The sequence below is a fragment of the Ictalurus punctatus genome, chromosome 16 (assembly GCF_001660625.3).
Source record: "Ictalurus punctatus breed USDA103 chromosome 16, Coco_2.0, whole genome shotgun sequence".
Classification (NCBI taxonomy): domain Eukaryota; kingdom Metazoa; phylum Chordata; class Actinopteri; order Siluriformes; family Ictaluridae; genus Ictalurus; species Ictalurus punctatus.
The window spans coordinates 24,034,458-24,055,794 of record NC_030431.2 but is presented as its reverse complement, the minus strand read 5'-3'; the positions used below and the strand labels follow the sequence as shown (position 1 = coordinate 24,055,794).

Genomic DNA, 21,337 nt, shown 5'->3' with positions numbered 1-21,337 from the left:
AACCGAATGAGAAATCCCAGCAGTTGCTTGTTAACATACCCTGTTTATTGATTATTGATCGAGTAAGAGTTTTTCCATTAGATGAAGGTTGAACATTTCAGATGGACATAAAATAATGGAGACAGTTTGAACTACCTTTTATGTCCTGCTAAGATGATAAAATGCCTAGATGTCTAAGGCAAATACTAACTAGCCCTACTGCTTAGTATGGTGTGTAAGTTGTCTATAAATTATTTGCAGCGATCACTGGGCAGGTGCTTGTTTTCCTCATTATATCCAGACACAGCAAAGCACTCAGCAGCCTTCCGGTCGCACTCACAGATGAACATCTCGCATTCATTGTTGTTGCCTGAGAGCGAGAGAAAGGAAATACAACAATAAATACTATTACTACTCACTACCGTTGTTCACTCTGTAAATCTTTTCATTTGAAAGGTTATTAGATCATCACTTACTCTTGCAGGTGATTGTCTTAGTGGCTTTGTCACAATTATAGGCATAGATCTCAGTGTAAGGGTTGTCCAGGATTGGCCAGCATGCGTCATGTTGCATGGCATCACTGTAGCACTTGTCATGTACCTGACAGCATCTGTAGTAGAAAAGAACTGTGTAATTCAGTAATCCCTGGTAGAAGTTCCACTAGTATCTCATATTCCCAATACCATGCAGATTGAATGTTTGCTAAATGCTTTATGTGGGCAGTGTGGTGGCATTGAAGGTAGCTTTGCCACTTCACAGATCCTGGGTACGCAGTTCGATCCTGATTGGAGTTTCACAGCTTTCCCCATGTCCAAATAGGCTTCCTTGGGCTTCTCCCAACTTTGAAAACATGGTAAATAGAAAAATTTCCCCTAGTTATGAATGAGTGTGTGAATATGTCAGTGCACGGTGCACTGTGATGGACTGGCATCCCATCCAGGCTGTATTCCTGCCTCATGTCCTCTTTTCCCAGGATGGACTCTGGATTCACCACAATCCTGACCAGGATAAAGCGGTTACTTAAAGTAAATTGAAATTGTTTTGTTTATAGGCTTTGGGTGTAAGGTATGTGGAATTAAGACTCACTGGTGCCCACTGGTGGCTGACACATTGCAAACCAATATCTTCATTAACTTTTCTTTAATTGATGTATTGCAAGAGAAAATAAACACTTTGGGATCTGCTGTTATTGGTAAATAAGCCACTTTTGGGTAGTAACACTAACACCAGCAATTCCTAATTTAAGGAATAGGACTGAGTAAGAAACAGTCTGGATTATACCACTAAACCTCTGCCTGAATCAGCGATTGACAAATCAACTGGCACAGGGACATCTGACAAGTTTTCAGAACTCCAATTTCACGTGACATGTAATTCAGGTAAAGCAATATCCTAATGTACCCAAAATCCTAATCCTCCCTCCCTAAAATTAACCTAAACCTCAGACTTGGAAGAGGTAAGGAATCTCAATGTAACTGTTTGGAAAATCACATTAAAAGTTAAAACCTGGAACACATACAACTATATCTGCTCTTCGGTATGTATATGGGTATCTACCAAGTCTGCCAAATTTATTGATAACTCACTGAAATTATTACCCGATGTCCCTAAAGAAAAGATTGAGATTAATTTATATTAAAGAAATGGGGAAGTAGCGAATGATGAATGATCATTTATTTACCTACCCAACAGACCTGTATGATATCCTGCAATGTTGTGCCAGGAATACTTTTACATTCTTGGAAAGAAAGGTTCCAGCTATTATCCTAGACATTTCTTGTCAGACATAGCAACCAAGCAAGGCAACGCATCAAATGTCATACAAACAAACATTCACGTAATCATGGCCTATGCAAAGCATAAAATGTGGTTTTCAACCTGTCCAGGTCATCGACGGGGGTTCCTGAGCCACCATAACCACAGTAGCAGCCGTAGTCAGCGTAGTCTAGGGTGGGCCAGCTATCGGGCTTGACACAGATGATCATAGCCCTGAACTGCCACAGCGCCTTGTAATTAAGAGCCTGAGCTGAATCACAGACATATAAACAAAGTTAAGCCTTGGTTAAATTCAAATTAAATACACAAAGATTCCAGACCTAGCCATGGTACAAGGCCATGTTCCTATAATAAAGGCAATAAAAGCTGTGTTTTTCAGCATATCCAGGCCACATAAAAATCACTCTAGGATTTGTTGCCTTTGTAGCCAACGATTAAATAATGCAATCCTTTTGTTTACCAAAGGAACCAAGAATATACACAATCATACATTTCTTTGGTTCCCTCAAATTTGGAAATTCTACAACCAAAGGGGGAAAAAAGACAGCAAACCCTAATATCTGGACTATCACAAACTTTCCTGCTTAACAACATCTCATGAATTTTTAGATCTATCTGCAGTTTTATATAAAAAAAGTCAAAGCGTGCACTTGCCAATAGTAATGCCAAATACTAGCAGGAGAATAGTGTGGAGGGACTTCATGGTGTCCAGTTGAGAGGTTCACTCCAAACCATGCCTCAGCAATTTCTCCTTATGTAGTCACAATACAACCTTGAAAGGTTTAACCTGCTTAGATAACAGAGATTTGCAAGTATATGCATTTCACTGAACATGTGGATACATGGCTGGAAATTCTCACAACTTGGAAAAACCCTGGCATATCTCACATCAGGATACTCTGGTATATTATAGGCACTCCTGAGCAATATGCTAAAGGAAAGCAGAAACAGTTTTCTTGTTGTTGTTTTTTGTGTGTGTGTGAGAAATGCTTCTGATTTAACCCTTTGCTTTGAGGGTATTTTCTGTTTAAAAGTAAAAGTGATCCCTCAATCATAACATTCAAATAATGAGAATATTACATTGTCCATTAATATGGCAGTAAACATTCCCCCAAGTGGAAAAGGTAAGGGCAAGTGATCGTAGTCTTATATGGTACTGGAACTCAGGGCTGGTCAGAATTTTTTCTTGCTGTGACATAGCTGATCCAACTAATCGGGTGGTTAGCAGATCTTTTCTGAACCAACATGGGAGTGTTAGTGCATGAAAAGCACTACACTACTACATGCAGGACAGGGGTACTCCAGAACCAGGGTTTGAAAGATGAGGATACATGGTTTTCCACTCACCAATGGGTAACAACTTCCAGAACAATGAGAGATACATAACATGGAAACTGGAGTATAAATCACTTTTAGTAAGCTCCTTCCTCTGAAGCCGCCAGAGATTTGAGAGTGAGGTCTGACCTGGCACTGTAAGGAATACAGATGTTGCAAGTGAGCTCACTCACACCAACGTCCTTTTTCTGGACCTTTGAAGTTCACAGCAACATTTGCAACCCTATCTTTCTACCAACTGCTACAGCACCAGAGGGTAGGTATCATGGTTTAATCTTCCATCCTGAGTGAATATTCCAAGTACGGTCTTAAATGTATTTTAAATGTCTCCCATTAAACATTTTCATTCTGAATAATCACATGCCATGCTTGCTGTGATAATCACTTTCACCAAGTCTGAGAGTGAGGATAATGAATGGGTTTGATTTTCTTTGTTGATTGAACAGTTCATATTCAAAGTCTCAACCTTGCTTCAGTGGATAATCTCACCTGGATACTGTAGGCTTGTACCCGAGATCTGCTGCTGTAATCGTAAAGACTGTCCTATGCTCATCCCAGGACTCTTATTCACACAATTTGTTCATAATGATCATCCTTTCACCACACATAGTACTGTCAGTCTTGACTCTTCTACACCTGCATACTATAATAATTTATATTCCCTCTGTCTGGTATCACCAAGAAAAAGACGGATTCACTTTTTTAAAATCTGGTTCCCGTCAAGTTGTCTTCCTTATAGGAGTTTTTCCTCACCACGTTCACCACCTGCTTGCTCATTACGAATATACGTTTAGTCACTTTGGTCATTTATTACTCACAGAACAAACAGAGAAATCTAAGGGTGTTAAAAAAAAAAAAGAAGGTTTATTGACAAATGGTTTCAATTCTCTCTGTTGAGAGTATTCATTAAATTTCCCACAACCATGCTGCACAAAATAATCAATTGAGGATATTCTATTGCAGAAAATTAGTCAGGTATTCCAAGAGAAACATATAAAAATACAAAATAAATCATGCCTCGTATCAGGAAGAGAAAGAACAAAAAGGTATTATGCATGTATTTCCCTAACAATATAAACTACAAAATGCTTTTAATATGTGAATGATAAAATTAAAATGTACAAGTTATATAGCTACAAGTTGGTCCATTTTTTTTGGCACACACAACCTGTATTCAGTGATTTAAGTAATATACTCTTCTAGATAACGTTTTTTTTTTTAAAAAAATGCAACAAGTCTCACATTTGAAACTTTTTACCCCTCCCCCCCATTTTACAAACATTCTCAACAAATATATCCCAACCTTGAGCACTGATTCAGTTGCCTTTATCTCATACTGATATTTGACATTACACCACAGCGCTGTTGAAGTCTGGATTAGTCCGAAGTTGATGAATTATCTATAAAAGCAGCTCTGACTGCAAATCACAGGTTTATATTAACATGCTTGTTCTCATACACACTTGTACGTTGGATGCTACACATAATTAAATAAAAATGGAAAGTGATATGGTAAAGATTTCTGTAACTGTACCATTTATGAAAAGAGTACCCAGTGTCAGCACTTTGTAACAGTCAGAGGTTATGTTGTGACTTTTTCAGGATTGAGGACTTCAAGCGTTGTGTTTTTTTTTTTTAACGTTCCACAACGTTAAATGTAACTATAAATGGATAAAAAGCATGATGTGTCCATCCATCCATCTTCTATACCGCTTACCCTTTTCAGGGTCACGGGGAACCTGGAGCCTATCCCAGGGAGCATCGGGCACAAGGCGTGATACACCCTGGACAGGGTTTAAATCCATCACAGGGCACTACAGACACTTTAGACGTGCCAATCAGCCTACCATGCATGTCTTTGGACTGGGGGAGGAAACCGGAGTACCCGGAGGAAACCACCGCAGCACAGGGAGAACATGCAAACTACACACACACACACACACACACACACACACACACACACACACACACACGTTGGGAATCGAACCCCCGGCCCTGGAGGTGTGAGGCGAACATGCTAACCACTAATCCACCATGCAAACGCATGTGTCATTTATTAATAAATTAAAAATTGTAATCGCTATGATATAAGGGGAATAGAACACTCCAAGAAGTCCCGTTATTGGAAAATAATCAACTTCAGGGTGCTAATAGCAACTCGCATCGCACAGCACGCATCCAAGTGTTTAATCCTTACTTATGTTACTTGAAATATCTACATACATTTTTGGTCTCTACCATCCCATCTGTCTGTTATTGTTCTTTTCATACCAAGCTGGATGTTTTTAATTTATGCATTCCATTGACAGCATCTAAGCAGTTAGCTCTTGGCAACCAGTGCCACATATTAATAAAATAAATAAATAATATTTAAAAAAAAAAAAAAAAAAAAAAGGCAGGAGAGTACACCTACACTAGACATTAGTTCTCAGTAGTGGAGTGGATAGAAACTTGGCAGATATGGTAGAGTTCACGAGCAGAAAGAGTTGTCACTGGTGTCAGATGGGTTTATACAGCAGGGTGGTGACATACTTCTTCTTATAGCGATGTGTGCCGCTAAGAACCATTACTCCATCCTGGGCATGATAAAATACAGAAGACCGTATTAGTCTAGACCTGTACCACATCCTATACAATAGGCTGCTACATAACAGTGTGATTAGATAATAAACAAAATATTTTATAGAAGCAGGCTTTACCTAGTGCTAATATGTAATAAAGAGCAGCAATTCTCCATCTCTTTTTTTTTTTTTTTTTTTTTTAAATAAACATTTAGGTATTCAACAAATCAAGTTGACTTTATTTTGACCTGTTGAATTTTTTTTTCTTTGAAAACACTCATTGATCAGTTGTCTTATAAAACAAAGGAGTTAATGATATCAACAATGCAATATATTAACATCGTGATACATTAATAAAAGTCTGGTCAGTGTCTTTATAACTTCTACATTATTCACTGAAACAAGTGATTGATTAAAGTCAAATCTGTACCAATGGTTCATTTCTTCTTAGATTTTCTTCGTTCTAAATGCTCAACTGGATTTTTATTTATTTATTTATTTATTTTATTTGGCACTTTTTTGACAAATCACAGGTTTGTATTAATCCACTTGCTGTAGTGTATTATCGTTTCTACAGCAACGGCTTTCATTCAGAGGACAGTCACATAATAAACTAAATAAAATTTACCTTGATATGGTGATTTTTTTTTTTAACCCTTGTGAAAGGAGTCTCCAGTATCACCACGCTAGAACCGTCACTTAAAAACTAACATTTACGTTTATTATCTTCGAGAGAAATAAGAACGATGGTGAGGACAACTTATAGAGGTCATAATGTAATAGCTAGCTGAATTTCCTGTACTAACGTGGGGAAAAAAAAACACAAACGTGACACACGTGACGCGCACACTGGAACCATAACAACTTTTACCACTGATCTATCTAGATTGATTAAAACGAGACATTTCTACTCTGTCCTCCGTTTTGTTTTTTTTCCCCTCGTTGAGCTGTTATCTGATTGGTCAGATGATTTTTTGGGGAGAAAAAAAAAAAAAAAAAAGAGCCACTTTAGGCACCTTATTCTCTAGTTTTGGAAGTGCTCCCCTATGGTTAAAGAAAACCCCGACAGCAGCAGCGTTTTTAAAATGTTTCAGCTTAATAGTGAGCTTTTCCACTAAATGTTTCAACAGTCACCTTTCCATCATGTTTCATTTAAAATGCAACTCTTACCTTAATGGACAGCGCGTAGAGGTGGTTCAACATCACATGATTGGGCTCAGGGAGTAATGCAGGGTCACACTGTTGAGGGAAGGAAAAGGGGGAAAAAAAAAAAAAAAAAAATTTGTTTGAGGAAAAAACTATGCCTTCCATATAATACACAGTGTGTTTCTAATAAATAAATTCTCACACACACTCTCACACACACTGGAACATTTTGGTTAAAGCCTAATAATAATAATAATAATAATAATAATAATAATAATAATAACAACAACAACTTCTCATTGCAACCTCATATCATTAAAAAAATCTAATTTATTTAGTTACATAATGCACACACGGGAAGGTTACATGTGCACCTTCCCATGCTCCTGCCATGGGGAGCGACATTAATTCAGTGAAAGAGAGCATGTATAAGTGTGGGATAATTTAAATAAGCGCCCAAGGCGCACAAATACCAAGGCAAAATTTCTAATTAGACGGGACAACTAAGCTGTTCAACACGCCAGACTGTGCTGTGTGTTTTAGTGAATTGGGTACAATGGCACAATGTCCTGTGATCATTTATGGTAAATGATCTGTTAAATAAACCAGGACACAACATAGAGGCAAGCGGGCCAATCACGAGAGACCGTAAACAAAAATGTCCGGTTTTAGTGATGATCAGTTATACGATATAGTGTAATCAAAATATCATTTTTTTAAATCAATTTTTTAGTTGGAAACCATTTGTCAAAAATATAAAATAACATTTGTTCATAAAAAATAAAAATAAAAAAAACATTACTTGTAAATAAGTTATTGAATTAAATAAACAACTAAAACTCTATGAAGCCTAGAAGAGGTATGTAGAGATACATACTGAGATGCCCGTGTCCTTGTTGAGGATGACCTGCAGCAGGTGAGGAGGGAGGATGGGTGGAGACTTGAACTTCTCGTCCTGTTTGGGTACGTAAGCGTCCTGATGGTATGGCCCAGGAGGAGAGCTTGAGAGATCTAAAAAATTTAAGAAAGAAAATCCAATATTAACTAACATCACTGACAAATGGAGCCGCGTAACCGAGATGCATTCTGTATATTAAAAAGGGGGAGGTGGGGGAATCAATCCCTGAAGTCTTTTGCTACAGTCCTGACCTTAATCTGTACATAGGTTATATAAGTAAGTAATAAAACACAATGGGGTGTGCTGTTATAGGAAAATAATCAATCAATGATGAGGTGGTGTGATGTGTGGATTACTTCTCAATAACAGCTTGTACCAAAGTGTTTTATACTACAGTGGTTTGATGATTGGCACGTCATACTTTATATCTGTTAATAGGTACATTTAATGTTGTGGAACGTCTGTGAAACAAGGTAGTTCCTGTTATCACTTGCATTATAGCAGCTATAAACAGTTCCTTCATCAGCCTCAGTTGTTTAATCTCTCTGCAAATGAATAAGATAACTTGTCATACTATTGAGAAACCAATGGTATAAAGCGTATTATTTTATATATAAAAATATAAAAGTGTAAACGTACCTGACATATCCGAGCATTTCTGCGAGTCCACCATGAGAGCATCGAACACCTCAAAATCGGTTTTCTTCACCTGGATGATGTTGTTGATCGTCCCCAGCTGATTGGTCACTAGGGGCTGATGAGTCATTTCGAGTAAGTGTGTGAGAATGAGAAGAAAGCAATTTGCTACAGATTATATTGTAATCTCTGTGACTTTAGTAAGGGTAAGGATGTGTTGTGTTGGTCACCTCAGATGGGTCGTGGGTCCACTGTCCGTCCACGTAGAACTTGTACTGATGTTCACCTTCAGGCAAGTCCACGATCGCGACAAAATTGTTCTGACTGGATGAAGAAAAAGAGCAAGATGCATACATAAGTATGGAATAAAAGACACAAGAGCTGTTACTATAGAAATTTGCATTTGGATTTGAGAATTCAACAGAGCTGTGGTATAAACTCATAGAAAGCCCTTTATTAAAACCTTTTATTATGTAATTATCACATGAAATCCAAATAAAAGTCAGACACCACAAGATTAACAAATGCAAACATGAGAAACACAGAATGTGGCATTAAATGTATTCTAGGTAACAATTCACTAGATTTATTCATGCTTTACTTGTGTATGTGTGGCCTGTTGAGATTAAATACAATGCCCTTGTTTACCTCCTGGTCAGAGGAATTTTATTTGCCCAGTTGTCGAAGGATCCAGAGAGATAGACTTCTTTTCCGGCACCTGTCCAACGAAACACCGTGGGTCGTGCCAAGAGTGCCTTATCACTGGACTCGAGGTCCTGCCTCCAGGCTAAAAACTCCTCTTTCTCTAAAGGTGCCTTAGGGGAAGAGCAGGACAAGCACACCACACACACAGTTTTTAAAAATGGGTACACAACATTTTTTTTTTTTTTTTTAAACAAACAAACAAACAAAAAAACCTAGAAGTTAACGTATGATGCCTTCTACAGAGCCAGGTGACAAATCTATTAAAAAATAAATAAATAAAAAAAATAAAAACAACCCAGCAATGTTAAAAGGCAGATTTCCACGGCCTCTGGTGTTGTTTGAAATTACTGAATAGCTCTTTTTAACCAATAAAATGTGGTTATGTAACCATATAACGTATATGTGTGTTGATCATTGAAACCAAAGAAAGATCTCAAACAAAGAATGTGATCACATGACCAATGTACTCTCTATATACAGTGGATATAAAAAGTACACACACCCTTAGAAAAGTTTTTTTTTTTGGGGGGGGGACAAAAAACTTTGAATACCCACCTTGCATAAGTGTGCACACCCTTTTATAATTGGGAATGTAAGAGGGTTACAAAAAATTTCCAAGGCATTGGATATACCATGGAACACTGTTTCCATGGAACATTATTAAAGACAATAATCAACAAGTGGAGAAAATATAGCACGATAGTGACACTACTAAGAGCAGGACGTCCCTCTAAAATTGATGAGAAGGTCTGGGAGGCTGCCAAGAGGCCTACAGCAACATTAAAAGTATTGCAGCAGTTTCTGGCAAATACTGGTTGCTCCCTACATGTGACAACAATCTCCCAAATTCTTCATATATCGGGCAATGGGATTGGGTGGCAAGATGGAAGCCTTTTTTTAACCAAAAAAATCAATTAAAAAAAAAAAAAAAAAAAAAAAAAAACATCCAATCTACCAAAAACCATGTGGAATAATGTGTTATGGTCAAAGGATACGTTTGTCACCAAAAAAAAATAAATAAATAAATAAAAAAAAGGAACACCATCCCCAGAGGGAAGCACGGTGGCGGCAGCATCATACCTTGGGGCTGTTTTTCTTCAGCTGGAACTGGGGCTTTAATCAGGGTGGAGGGAATCATAAACAGCTCCAAATACCAGTCAATTTTGGTGCAAAACCTTAAAGCTTCTGCTAAAACACTTAACATGAAGACGAATTTCACCTTTCAGCATGACACCGACCAGAAGCAAACCTCCATATCAACAAAGGAATGGCTTCACCAAAATAAGAGTAAGGTTTTGGAACGGCCCAGCCAGAGTCCAGACTTAAATCCAATCAAAGATCTGTGTGGTGACCTGAAGACATCTGTGCACAGGAGACGCCCAGACAATCTGACAGAGTTAGAAGGCTTTTGCAAGTAAGAATGGCAAAATATTACCCAAAAAGTTTGAATGCTGTGATAAAATTTAAAGATGCTTCAAATAAGTATTAGTTTAGGGGTGTGCACACTTACCCAACCGGGTTATTGTACCCGGTTATTTTCTTATTATTCCCCCCTGCCTAAAATAATTCTTATTGCTTTTCACTTTAATTAATAGGTTCTAATTTCACAATAAAGTTAGAAAGGGTTCTGACATGATTTATCTTGGTTTAACTTTTTTACACCACAAAAACCTGCCATTTTTACAGGGGTGTGTAGACTTTTTTTTTTTTTTTAAGCTCCACTGTACATTTTAACTCTATGGATTGTGCACATTGGGACCTCTGGTGTTCAACTGTGCAACTGCATTATATGCATAATTAAAATAAATAAAATGCTGATTTCCATGATGTGACCCGCACAATGTCAAATTTTTGCAGACAGACAGAGATAGATTCCCTTTTTGTGCTGCAAGTAAGCCCTTTTTTTATTATATATATTTAAGTGTTATGAATTTAATACACACACTCCGTACCTTAATATCCTCTCCGTGGAAAATGTCTGCGTCCTCAGGGCTGTCCATGAGGATTTTAGGTCGGTCCCCCTCTTTAGCGCCACGGCTGTCCCTGCGGTTGGCTTTCTCACCCTGCCCCACTCCTGACCTCTCGCTGCTTGTGTTTCCCATGGTGCCTTTACAAGCGGAGCCGTGTGGTCTGCGGATAAGACCTTGAAAATGCTGTGGGCGGAAAGATAAAACACAGCAGAAAAGACCTTGTTTAGAGTGTGGTCCAACCGATATATCACTGATCACTGCAGTGGAAAACTGTTCATCTGACATTTACGTAGCTTCTCTACATTCGGTTTCCAATGTATTCGCTAGTACGCAGGTAATACACTGCTGACTCCGTGTATCATATGGATTAGGATTTGATTCTTTAATGAACCACGATTCTTTCCTGAACGATTCTGAATCACTGCGCTTTTATGCAGGCTTAGGCATTATATATCTTTAATGTTTAGTATTTTAAAGAATTAAATATATACAAATTTTATTCCACAGTGCTGTTAAATTCACCATTCTGATTGGTCAGAAAGTGTTTTGTTTTTCCATAACAGCAGCTCATTATCATCATCATCATTATTATTATTATTATTATTATTATTATTATTATTATTATTATTTCAGCAGGATCCCAGGAGATTCCCAATCCCCTCTGAGGAAATACCTTTATGCATGATATAAACTGTATGTTAATTCATATAGAGACATTTTTTTAACTGTTAACCTTACTTTTATAACATATAAAAGTCTATATTCTATTTATTTTATTTTTATTTTATTTTATTTTATTTATTTTTTTGGGGGGGGGGGGGGGGTTCGCATGATTTCGGTCTGCGCAACTCAGTTTAATCCCTCATTACTCAGGAAACTACAGCACAAGGACATTCAAGAACAAACACTGGGGAAACATTACCAAAACAACAGTCCACCCAGCAAGCAGCATCAGGGCCGAGTCCCAAATCCAAAATGGCGCCCTACTGCATATAAAGTGCACTACATAGCAGGAGTGTATAGGATTATACCACTTGATTTGTATTTATATAGTGCTCTACAAAGAGTGCAGAAGTCATTATCTCTCTCTCTCTCTCTCTCTCTCTCTCTCACACACACACACACACACTTAGTGCACGTAACCTGAGCGAGCCATTGTACACAAAGTATACACTTAGTAGGGTGTACAGGTGAATTTGGAATACGACCAAGAAGTCACCGCAGGTACATAGGAATACAATACTGCATGGTTTATATGGAAAAAAAATCTTAAATATAATATAAATTAATGTTCAGGATGTAGTATAAACTAAAAGCGTAGCTATTATCTTTATAAATAAACAGCAATGTTGTTAAGCAATAATGCTAACTAGTGAGCTAGCATAAGGTCCTAGCATCGTATTCGATTTGCACAGCAACCAAATAAATATTTTTAAATTAATTTCTTACCTCCTCTTTACAGTAAACAGATATACGTGAGTTTTAACAGGTCTTTGGTTTTATTTCATTTTAAAATATATATATATTTTTTTTATTTTTTTAAATCCACGTCGATTTCAGCTGCAAGACATCAACACGGCCCCGCCCCCTGCAACGCTATGCTGTGGTTGCCAGATAGGAAAATACCGTGTTGCCAAATCTTTTAACGGAAACTTTAACCAATGGAAGCTCTGATATTGTCATAGACTAATTTGCATATGAAACAGTTCGTCAAGATCATTTGCATACATGAAGCATGATCTGAAGACGCTTAATAGAATACAGATACAGGATACAGATATAAGCTGCATACAGATTGACTAAATAATTCGTTATTCATAAAGATATATAATATTTGGACATATATCTCATGTAATAATGTTCTGTTCTATTCAGTTTTATTTAAAAACCCGAATTCAGCAGGGTTGTTAAATTGATTCATTGCGCATGCGTAGGGGGATTTGCTTGTCATTGCTCTTTCTGGTCGCTAGATGGAGACACGAAGCTGACAGAATAAAGTTAAACGTTGTACTTTGAAAGTCATTGTAACGGGGTTATCTAATGTTCAGATGATAAATTCGGTGATTTACTCATTAATATCTGTAGAACTCTTGAATCAGGTCAGAAGATGTTGATGAATTTTCTATAATATGTTTGTATTAATGCACAATTTCTAATATGTTATTGTTAATGTTAGTAACAGCTCATTCACAGGCTTGCACAGTGAACACTTTATAGAAATGGATTAAAACGTGTGCAATCGTTGATATATTTATGTTTTAATTAAGGAGACGTTTATTTAACATTTATGGAAGGAGTCTCCAGTGTCAGAGGTGAAGCTGCAACTTTAAGGTTTTTCAATTTTAAGCTGGTTGCATAAGTGTACACACCCTTTTATAATTGGGGGTGTGGCTGTGTTCAGATTGAACCAATCACATTCAATCACATGTTTAAAAGTAATTATCATGCAGCTGTCATCAATGAAATTATTCTGATTAACTCCAAATAAAGATCAGCTGTTTCTGTAGGATTTTCTTTCATCTTTCTTGGTTTTATCTGGCTGCTGAAGCCATGGTCCACAAAGAGCTTACAAAGCCTGTACAGGGTCTCACTATTGAAAGGAATCGATCAGAAGAGGGGTACAAATATTTTGCAAAACATTAGATGTACCAAAGTACACTGTGAAGCCCATCATCTACAAGTGGAGAAAATGGAGCACCATAGTGACATCACCAAGAACTGGACGTCCCTCCAAAATTTAGAAAAGAAGAGGACAAAAAATGTACCAGGGAGGCTTCCAAGAGATCAATAGCAACATTAAAGGAGCTGCAGGAATATCTGACAAGTACTGATTTTCTCTGCATGGGATAACAACGTCTCATATTCTTCACATGTCTGGGCTTGGGGTGGGGAGGCTAGAAGGAAGCCCTTTCTCACAAAAAACATCCAAGCCTCCAAACTAAATCACCCCAAACCATTTGGCAAACTGTATTACGGTCTGATGAGACCAATTCCTAATGGTATAATAATTCCATAATTCAAAATACTATGTTTGGTGCAAAATAATGCACATCACTAAAAGTTCATCATCCCCACGGTTCATCATCCCCAGCATGGTGGTGGCAGCTTCGTGCTTTAGTGCTGCTTCTCCTCAGCCAGAACTGGGGCTTTTATCAAGGTGAAGGGAATCAAGAATAGCTACAAATACCAGCTGATTTTAGTGTCTGTGTGTGTGTTGCACATCTGTGACCCATAAAGCACTAAATTCATGCAACTACTTCCATTTTCTTCTCCAATTCTTCCCCAGTCTTGTATATTTACTGATGCGTACAGGAAACCGAGTTCAGTCTATGAAAGCTTTCAGAGAAGAGTGTGTTAATTTTTCATGACTGCGTCCTATAAAAAGTAACGAGTAAAGATCTCCCTGGAGCTACAGAAGCAGACTCCATCATCTGGTTTTGTGTGTGTGTGTGTGCGTGTATATTCAGAATCAGAACTCGATGCTTTACTGTGATAAACAGGGAGCACTTATAAACACTCACCTCCCTTTCAGCACGTGTGTGTGTGTGGGTGATTGTTTGTAGCTGATTTTGTTGTATTTGCGTGGGTGAGTCCTTTCAAATCACACCTCTCGCAGAGAATAACACCCGTCTTTCTTTCTTTATCTCCCGCTTAACAAGGGATGAAACTAAATGGCAACAACCGCTTTAAGAAGGAAACCTTTTAAAAAATAAACGAGACACATGCCCTTTTCAGGGCTGTTAGTGCTGCTAGAATCCTCAGCCGCAGTCACTGATCCTTTTACTCTGAGACTAATTGCTGGACTGAGCTCGGATCAGAAACCCCAGATGTCATGACCTTTCGGGGGGGAAAGCGTCTCTCTGTGATACCCAGCATGCCTCTGTAGAGGAGTGATGCTTCTAAAGCTGGATCCACATTAAAAAGTGAAACGTTTCAGATGTCGCTTTGTGAGCGTGCCACTATGACTACACGGCTTTAAATGTAAACAGTTTAAATGATAAATATCACACTGTTGCGTTATTTAAAATAAACCTTTACAGGAAAATACTTCACGTAAATACTTTTAATCAATATCTGACCAAAAGCTTCATTTTGAAATGATTGTTTAGGGTTAGGGCTACATTACCCACAATGCAGTTTTACTACCTGCTAGTCCAGCTCTCTCGCTCTCATATGAGAGAGAGAGAGAGAGAGAGAGCTGGACTAGGGGGTAGTGGTGGCTTGGCAGTTAAGGCTCTGGGTTACTGATCGGGGGTTCAAGCCCCAGCGCTGCCACTGTTGGGCCCTTGAGCAAGGCCCTTAACCCTCTCTGCTCCAGGGGACACTGTATCATGGCTGACGCTGTATCATGGCTGACCCTGCGCTCTGACCCCAACTTCCTGACAGGCTGGGGTATTCAAAGAAAAGAATTTCACTGTACTGTAATGTATATGTGATTAATAAAGACTCATTATGACAACTGAGAAAAGATCAAATCTTTGTTTTCTCCTGTTGACCTCCTTTGTAAACTGTGCTAGGGTTAGGGTTAAATGTTTATTTATTACACATAATAAACATGTTATCATTCAGACTGTTATAGAATTCAGCCAAGATTTTACTGTGGGCATTTACACGTTCAAATTCGAAAAGGTCGGAGAGCAAAACGAATTTTGAATCAGTGATAGGTTAGGGTGAAATCTGTCAGTTAAAATCGATGATAGGAAAACAACTTGGACGGTAAATTGAATTTATTGTTGTAAAAGGCCATGCTGAATCAAATATTGATTTATAAAGGGTTTAAGATGGCTTTACGCTGTACAATTGATGTCCAAATTTTGTCACATCATAAAAGAATTATTTGGTCATAAGCGTCGTTACCGATTTAGCGACTGTGCCGCTAGATTTAGTGATGTTTCAGACTCCTTTAGGGACTTCTTTTTTTTCTTCTTCTTCTTCTTCTTTCAAAAAAAAGCACCTAGCGACACATCTAGCATCTAACTTTTTGGACAAACCTTATCTACTTTCCATAGAAGAGATGGAGGCTGTGCACTGTGTGAGAGAAAAGATAAGAAAAACATTCAGGTAGCAGTGGTGGCTTGGTGGTTAATGTTCAAGCCCCAGCACTCCCAAGCTGCCACTGTTGGGCCCTTGAGCAAGGCCCTTAACCCTCTCTGCTCCAGGGGGCGCTGCATCATGGCTGACCTGCGCTCTGACCCCAACTTCCTTACCCATGGCCGATTTAGTGCCATTTTCACTATACACAGCCAAAGTTCTGGCATCTTAAAAAAAATAATTTAATCAAACCTCAGAGTGTGAGCACTGCTACGATGCTCATCTAAAATCCACCAATAGGAGTATGGAATAGGATGACACCAAACTCACGAGACAGCTACAAGTAGGCTAGTCAGGATGGCAAAACGTAAAGGAAACATGCTAACGGACAGAAAAATATCCTTATTACAGCTCACTTTGAAGAAAATTCAGTCCAATTCAATCTGAATCAATATGGATTTTATAAAGGGTTTGAAGTCATTTAATCTCAGGTCTGTCATAAGACGATCTCAGTTGTATAATCTAAAAATAAAAAACATAATAATCATGTTATCATTCAGACTGTTATAGAATTCAGCCAAGATTTTACTGTGGGCATCTCATGCATTGTGATAAATAATAATCTTAAAGGACCACTGATTCTGAAATTTAATAAATATTTTTTTTTTTTTTTTTTTTTTTTAAACCCATCTAAATGCCCATGGAATTTTGTTTTAAAAAACAAATAAAGAATGTATTTCATAGGACAATGTCATATTGATATTGTGGTTTCAGAATCAACCCTGAACAACCGTGTGTATGTAATCTGGCCGCAGGCGATCGTACAAAATTCTATAATAATCCATGCTGGATAAATTAATCTGGCATTCTAAATAGCGATTTGGTATTTACCAGAGAATGTCAGATCCAGGACGTGTCTTCTGGGAGCGAGAGACGGCTGTCCTCGGAGGAAAAAAGTCGGCCAGCCTGAGGTCATGGTTTCCGAGTCTCAGATCCTACAGGAGCCTCTTTATATTTATAACTTTTACTAATAAAGATAAGAGTAAGGTTTGTAAAGTATTGTTATTATCTAATAAAGAGCATGGGTGTGTTAAGAGTATTATAGAGATGTAAGAGTAACAGTGCAGGGGTTTCCTCCGGGTACTCCGGTTTCCTCCCCCAGTCTAAAGACATGCATGAGCAGCTGAATGGTATCTCCGAAGTGTCCGTAGTGTATGAATGGGTGTGTGAATGTGTATGTGATTGTGCCCTGCGATGGATTGGCACCCCGTCCATGGTGTGCTGTACCTTGTGCCCCATGCTCCCTGGGATAGGCTCCAGGTTCCCTGTGACCTTGTAGGATAAGCAGTATAGAAAATGGATGGATGGATGGATGTAAGTCTGTAAGTCTTTTCAATAATTAAGTGTGTTTCAGGAGGAAAAAAGACGTCCTGAGAACACACAGGATCCCATGTTCTAAGTCCTCCCTGTTAGTGACTTTAGAGGGGAAAAACATTAGAGAAAAAATTAAACAGTATGAAGTGTACAAAAAGAAATGTGATTTCCTAAATGTCACATCAGTTTCCTAATCATTGGCGTGATGTTAGCTACAACAGCATTATAATGGAAACATGCAAGAAAGGGCAGCCTTAGGCTAAAGATGCTATAATAAAGATTCTAGGCTTAACATAAATGCTAAAGTTCATAGGTTTAACTTTCTATGGTTCTATTTTCTAATGTTCATGGATTTAACTTTATTGGCCCAACATTTATCAGTTTAATTTCCAAGGACAAAGTTCCTTGTATTAACTTCCAAGCCAAAGTTTCTAGGCTTAACTTCCTAGGCAAAACATTCTGGCCTAAACTTCCCAAGCTAAAGTTCCTTGTCCTAAACCTTTTAGGCTAAAGTTCTGGATCTAGAGTTCCTGGTTTCATGTTCTTATAGAACAAAGTTTCTTGTAAAGTTCCTGTGCTCAACGTGATGTTCATGTTACAAAAAATCTCACTATTCCACCTTAAAAGTGTTAATCTAATATTAGCTGGCATTATAGTATAGTGTTAATCTAATATTAACTAGCATTAGCATATAGCACAATATTTTTTATAATCTTAAACAGACCTGAAGCTGTTTTAAGTTGTTTTATTTTCAGGTTTGGTCGGAGAAATCAGAGCTGTAAGAAAGCTCCCAAAATATCAACTAGTAATTTCCACTTGTTGGGAAAGAACGAGATTAAAATTAAAATGTCAAATAAATAATAATAAATACTTTTTAAAAAATATATTTTGGGGAGGTTCCTAACATCTCTGCGCTTTATTTCCTGAGCTAAATTTCATGGGCTAAGGTTCCTGTTAAGGTTCCTTATATATAAAAAATATATATATTATAATAATAATAAAAAAGAACCTTTGTTCAAATTTCCTGTGTCTGGAAAGGTTACTAGTTTTAGGCCCCTAGTTAAAATGTCTGGGCATTATTTATTTGGCTAAAGTTCCCTGTAATGTTTCTGGACTAAAATTTATGGACCTAAGCAAATTCCTGGCCTTATGGTTCTGGGCTAAAATTTCTGAAAGTTCTAACCTACTTTCTAACCTACCAATGACGACTGTTAGCCATATTAGCCGTTTTGGTGAAACTACTTTAGCATGAGACAAAACTATGGGGAAAAAAACGAAACTTTACGAATCTATAAAGTCTTGCTGGTTAGTTGGATTGTTGCTCAGCCTCAGTAATAAGACAACATAGACAGCTGATAGTTGTGGAGTTAATGCCATGCTTTTATTTCCAGTAACTGCTGCGGAATTTGGAGCGCTGCACTTTCACTTGAACCTACTGCTTCAATCGACTCAACAAGTGATCACCACTGAAGCAAGTACACTGAGCTGGACCCTCAAAAATAACAACACTGTAGAAGCCACTTAGTACTGTTTATAAGAGCTGATAGATTGTTATACTGAGCTTGGTTTGCTTCTAAAAATAGTCTGGCAAGGGTTTCAAAGTTTTTAGGTTCAATTCAACATATTTATCATCAGGAGTCAACTGGGGGGAACAAATCATTAAAAGATTCAAACTGAGCGTCTGGTAATGCTCAGGAGAATTTAACCCAGTGATTAGAAGATTAGCTATTTAAAATTACATGCCAGTGAATAGTCAGTCTTTGATTTGGTTGGATTGGGCAAATAGTGACAAATTTAACCCCTATCATTAAATGGTCTGCACTTAACTCACTAGCACGGTTGTAATAATAAAAAAAAGAAGAAGAAGAACATGGTGCATCTAAAACCAGGACATTTTTAAAACTACGAGGTTCAGGAATAAATACACATATAATACATATTAATATTCACATTTATATATTTTATATATATTCTATAATATATGCAGATCGCTTTCGCTCCTGTTAGTGCTTGTGCTACTCACTACACTGAAGGTCATTTTGTCCTTTTCTTGTTTACAATGGCTTTAAAACTGGTCAAACACCGTTATCCCACACGTATTCTGATCACAAGTGACTAACACTGGATATTTAAAGGCTGATGGTTTAATACTGTGGTGCGTTTTTGCTATTTTATACACAGTAGATGGCAGTGCTCCTTATAGCTTACATACAGAAATAGCTGTCAATCTTCTCACCCGACCGACACCTGAGCTGCGATCGGTCGGGTTACAATATGTGCCAGAGATACATCTCAGGAAAAAAAAAATCAGAAAATCTTTTTTTTTTTTTTTTTTTTTTCAGTGAGCTCTTATAGAAGTAATAGTGTTCTGTTTGAGACGGGGTGCGTCGATGGCTTATACAGCCTCTGAGTGTCACGTCCTTTCTCAGCGCCAGGACTTTTTCCACACGTCTAGGGGGCGCTGTACTGCCATCCTACAGACCCCAGGGTGACTTTGGCGGGATTACAGGGGCAGGCGGATGTGCATGGCGCCGCTGTTGGGTCGAGCAGCCAGGATGTAGATGGCGCTCTCGCGCAAGAACGCGTCCCATGTCACCGGCCTGGAAAGACATGCAAAAGAACATAAAGACCCATCAGTTTCAGCTAGACTTCATACCATACTTATGCACTATATTCCTGCACTATGGACTTGTTTATCTGGTACTCATGGCTTAAAGTGAACCAGAACAATTTGAAGTAGAGTCCTGGTATCTTCAATAACTCGGAGAGGGAACATTTTGACTTTTCTGCTTCTGCAGGAACCACTGCGTCATAGAACCGTAAGGATCATGTTTAATCTTTAATAGACATCATTTCATTTATAGTGGAATATGACTTTAAATGTGCCTACTATCGACTACTGCACACACACACACACACACACACACACACACACACACACACACACACACACACACACACCTGTTGTCGTACTTCTCCATAGCCTTGTCTCTGCTCTTGTCACTGCTTGAGCTGGCAGGACTGCTCTCTGATATCGGGCCTACATGGCTGATGCTGTGGGAAAGAGATTGAGTTACGACACACTCAGTTTTGTGCCTCATTTCCATCCAAACACTCTCACACACACACACACACACACACACATGTATACACAGAAAACATCTCTAAACACGACCTAAACCTGGTAAAAGATGGACTGGGTTTGTACAAATATAACTGTCTTTTAATGTTCTAGATGTATAATAAAATCTTTACAGCATGATGGCTTTCCACATTACTGCATATTAATGGAGTATATATATATATATATATATATATACATATATATATATATATATATATATATATAGTATGTATATATAAAATATGCAAGTGTTCATGTGCACAATTTGACAGCCAACAGGAATAATTCAAATGAAGAGGAAAGAATACAAAGGGGGCGAGAGAAACAATATAATATCAAGAAAATTGGTTTATTTTTTTGTCTTCCTTTTCTTTCCTTCTGTCTATTCTCTTAGAAGAGAGACAGATTAAAGGTCATCTTCAATTAGAAGTACTTTGTACTGATTTGCAGTGACCCTGAACTGTGGTCTGCATGAGGACTCGCACAGCACAAGCAGGCACTCGGTACTCCAAGCTGATTTTAAATGAGCCCCGATTAACAGGCAAATATTAGTCACGCCATGTAGAGACCAAAGCCACAACCATGAAACCTGCAGCGGCCATTTGAGCTGATGAGAGCGTCCCAAAGGAAAACAAGCCTCTCGTTTAACACTGAATAATGGCAAGACTGGATTTGTTAACTAATAAAGCGATACGGACCAGTTCATATGAACATGATGATGATGATGATGATGGTGATGATGATGATTAGGGTCAGCTGACACAATTGAATTACATTAACATTAGCAGTAATAAAATGAATA

At 38.0% G+C, this 21,337-nt stretch overlaps 3 protein-coding genes across 8 annotated transcripts in view; all 3 read right to left on the bottom strand.

The window, feature by feature from the left end:
* Positions 1–23: 23 nt before the first annotated feature.
* LOC108277361 (phospholipase A2) lies at positions 24–2,542 on the bottom strand. The gene is made up of 4 exons (XM_017490031.3): positions 2,410–2,542; positions 1,858–2,005; positions 456–589; positions 24–349 (listed from the first exon to the last, which is right to left on the bottom strand). The coding sequence occupies exons 1-4, from the start codon at positions 2,456–2,458 to the stop codon at positions 231–233; spliced, it is 450 nt and encodes a 149-aa protein (XP_017345520.1). The 5' UTR covers positions 2,459–2,542; the 3' UTR covers positions 24–230.
* prkab1a (protein kinase, AMP-activated, beta 1 non-catalytic subunit, a) lies at positions 2,412–12,703 on the bottom strand. Of its 4 annotated transcripts, XR_008398137.1 has the most exons (9): positions 11,929–11,973; positions 10,989–11,189; positions 8,980–9,146; positions 8,562–8,655; positions 8,335–8,449; positions 7,675–7,808; positions 6,822–6,890; positions 5,504–5,666; positions 2,412–2,542 (listed from the first exon to the last, which is right to left on the bottom strand). XR_008398137.1 is itself a non-coding variant. In XM_017490030.3 (8 exons), exons 2-8 carry the CDS (start codon positions 11,136–11,138, stop codon positions 5,589–5,591), a joined length of 807 nt encoding a protein of 268 aa, XP_017345519.1. In that variant the 5' UTR covers positions 11,139–11,189; positions 12,456–12,703; the 3' UTR covers positions 3,935–5,588. The 4 variants fall into 4 exon arrangements, 3 of the variants coding, with proteins under 3 accessions (XP_017345519.1, XP_053542932.1, XP_053542931.1); XM_017490030.3 differs by lacking the exons at positions 2,412–2,542; positions 11,929–11,973 and adding an exon at positions 12,456–12,703 and having other exon boundaries at positions 3,935–5,666; XM_053686957.1 differs by lacking the exons at positions 2,412–2,542; positions 11,929–11,973 and adding an exon at positions 12,461–12,703 and having other exon boundaries at positions 3,935–5,666; positions 10,989–11,191.
* A 6,065-nt stretch (positions 12,704–18,768) lies between these two features.
* phf24 (PHD finger protein 24) overlaps positions 18,769–21,337 on the bottom strand; it is a 32,936-nt gene continuing 30,367 nt past the window's right edge. For all 3 annotated transcript variants that reach the window (XM_017488414.3, XM_017488415.3, XM_047160868.2), the window contains 2 exons: positions 20,373–20,465; positions 18,769–20,011 (listed from right to left, as the gene is read on the bottom strand). In XM_017488414.3, the coding sequence (XP_017343903.1) occupies positions 19,915–20,011; positions 20,373–20,465 (190 nt within the window). In that variant the 3' untranslated portion in view covers positions 18,769–19,914. The remainder of the gene's footprint in view (positions 20,012–20,372; positions 20,466–21,337) is intronic.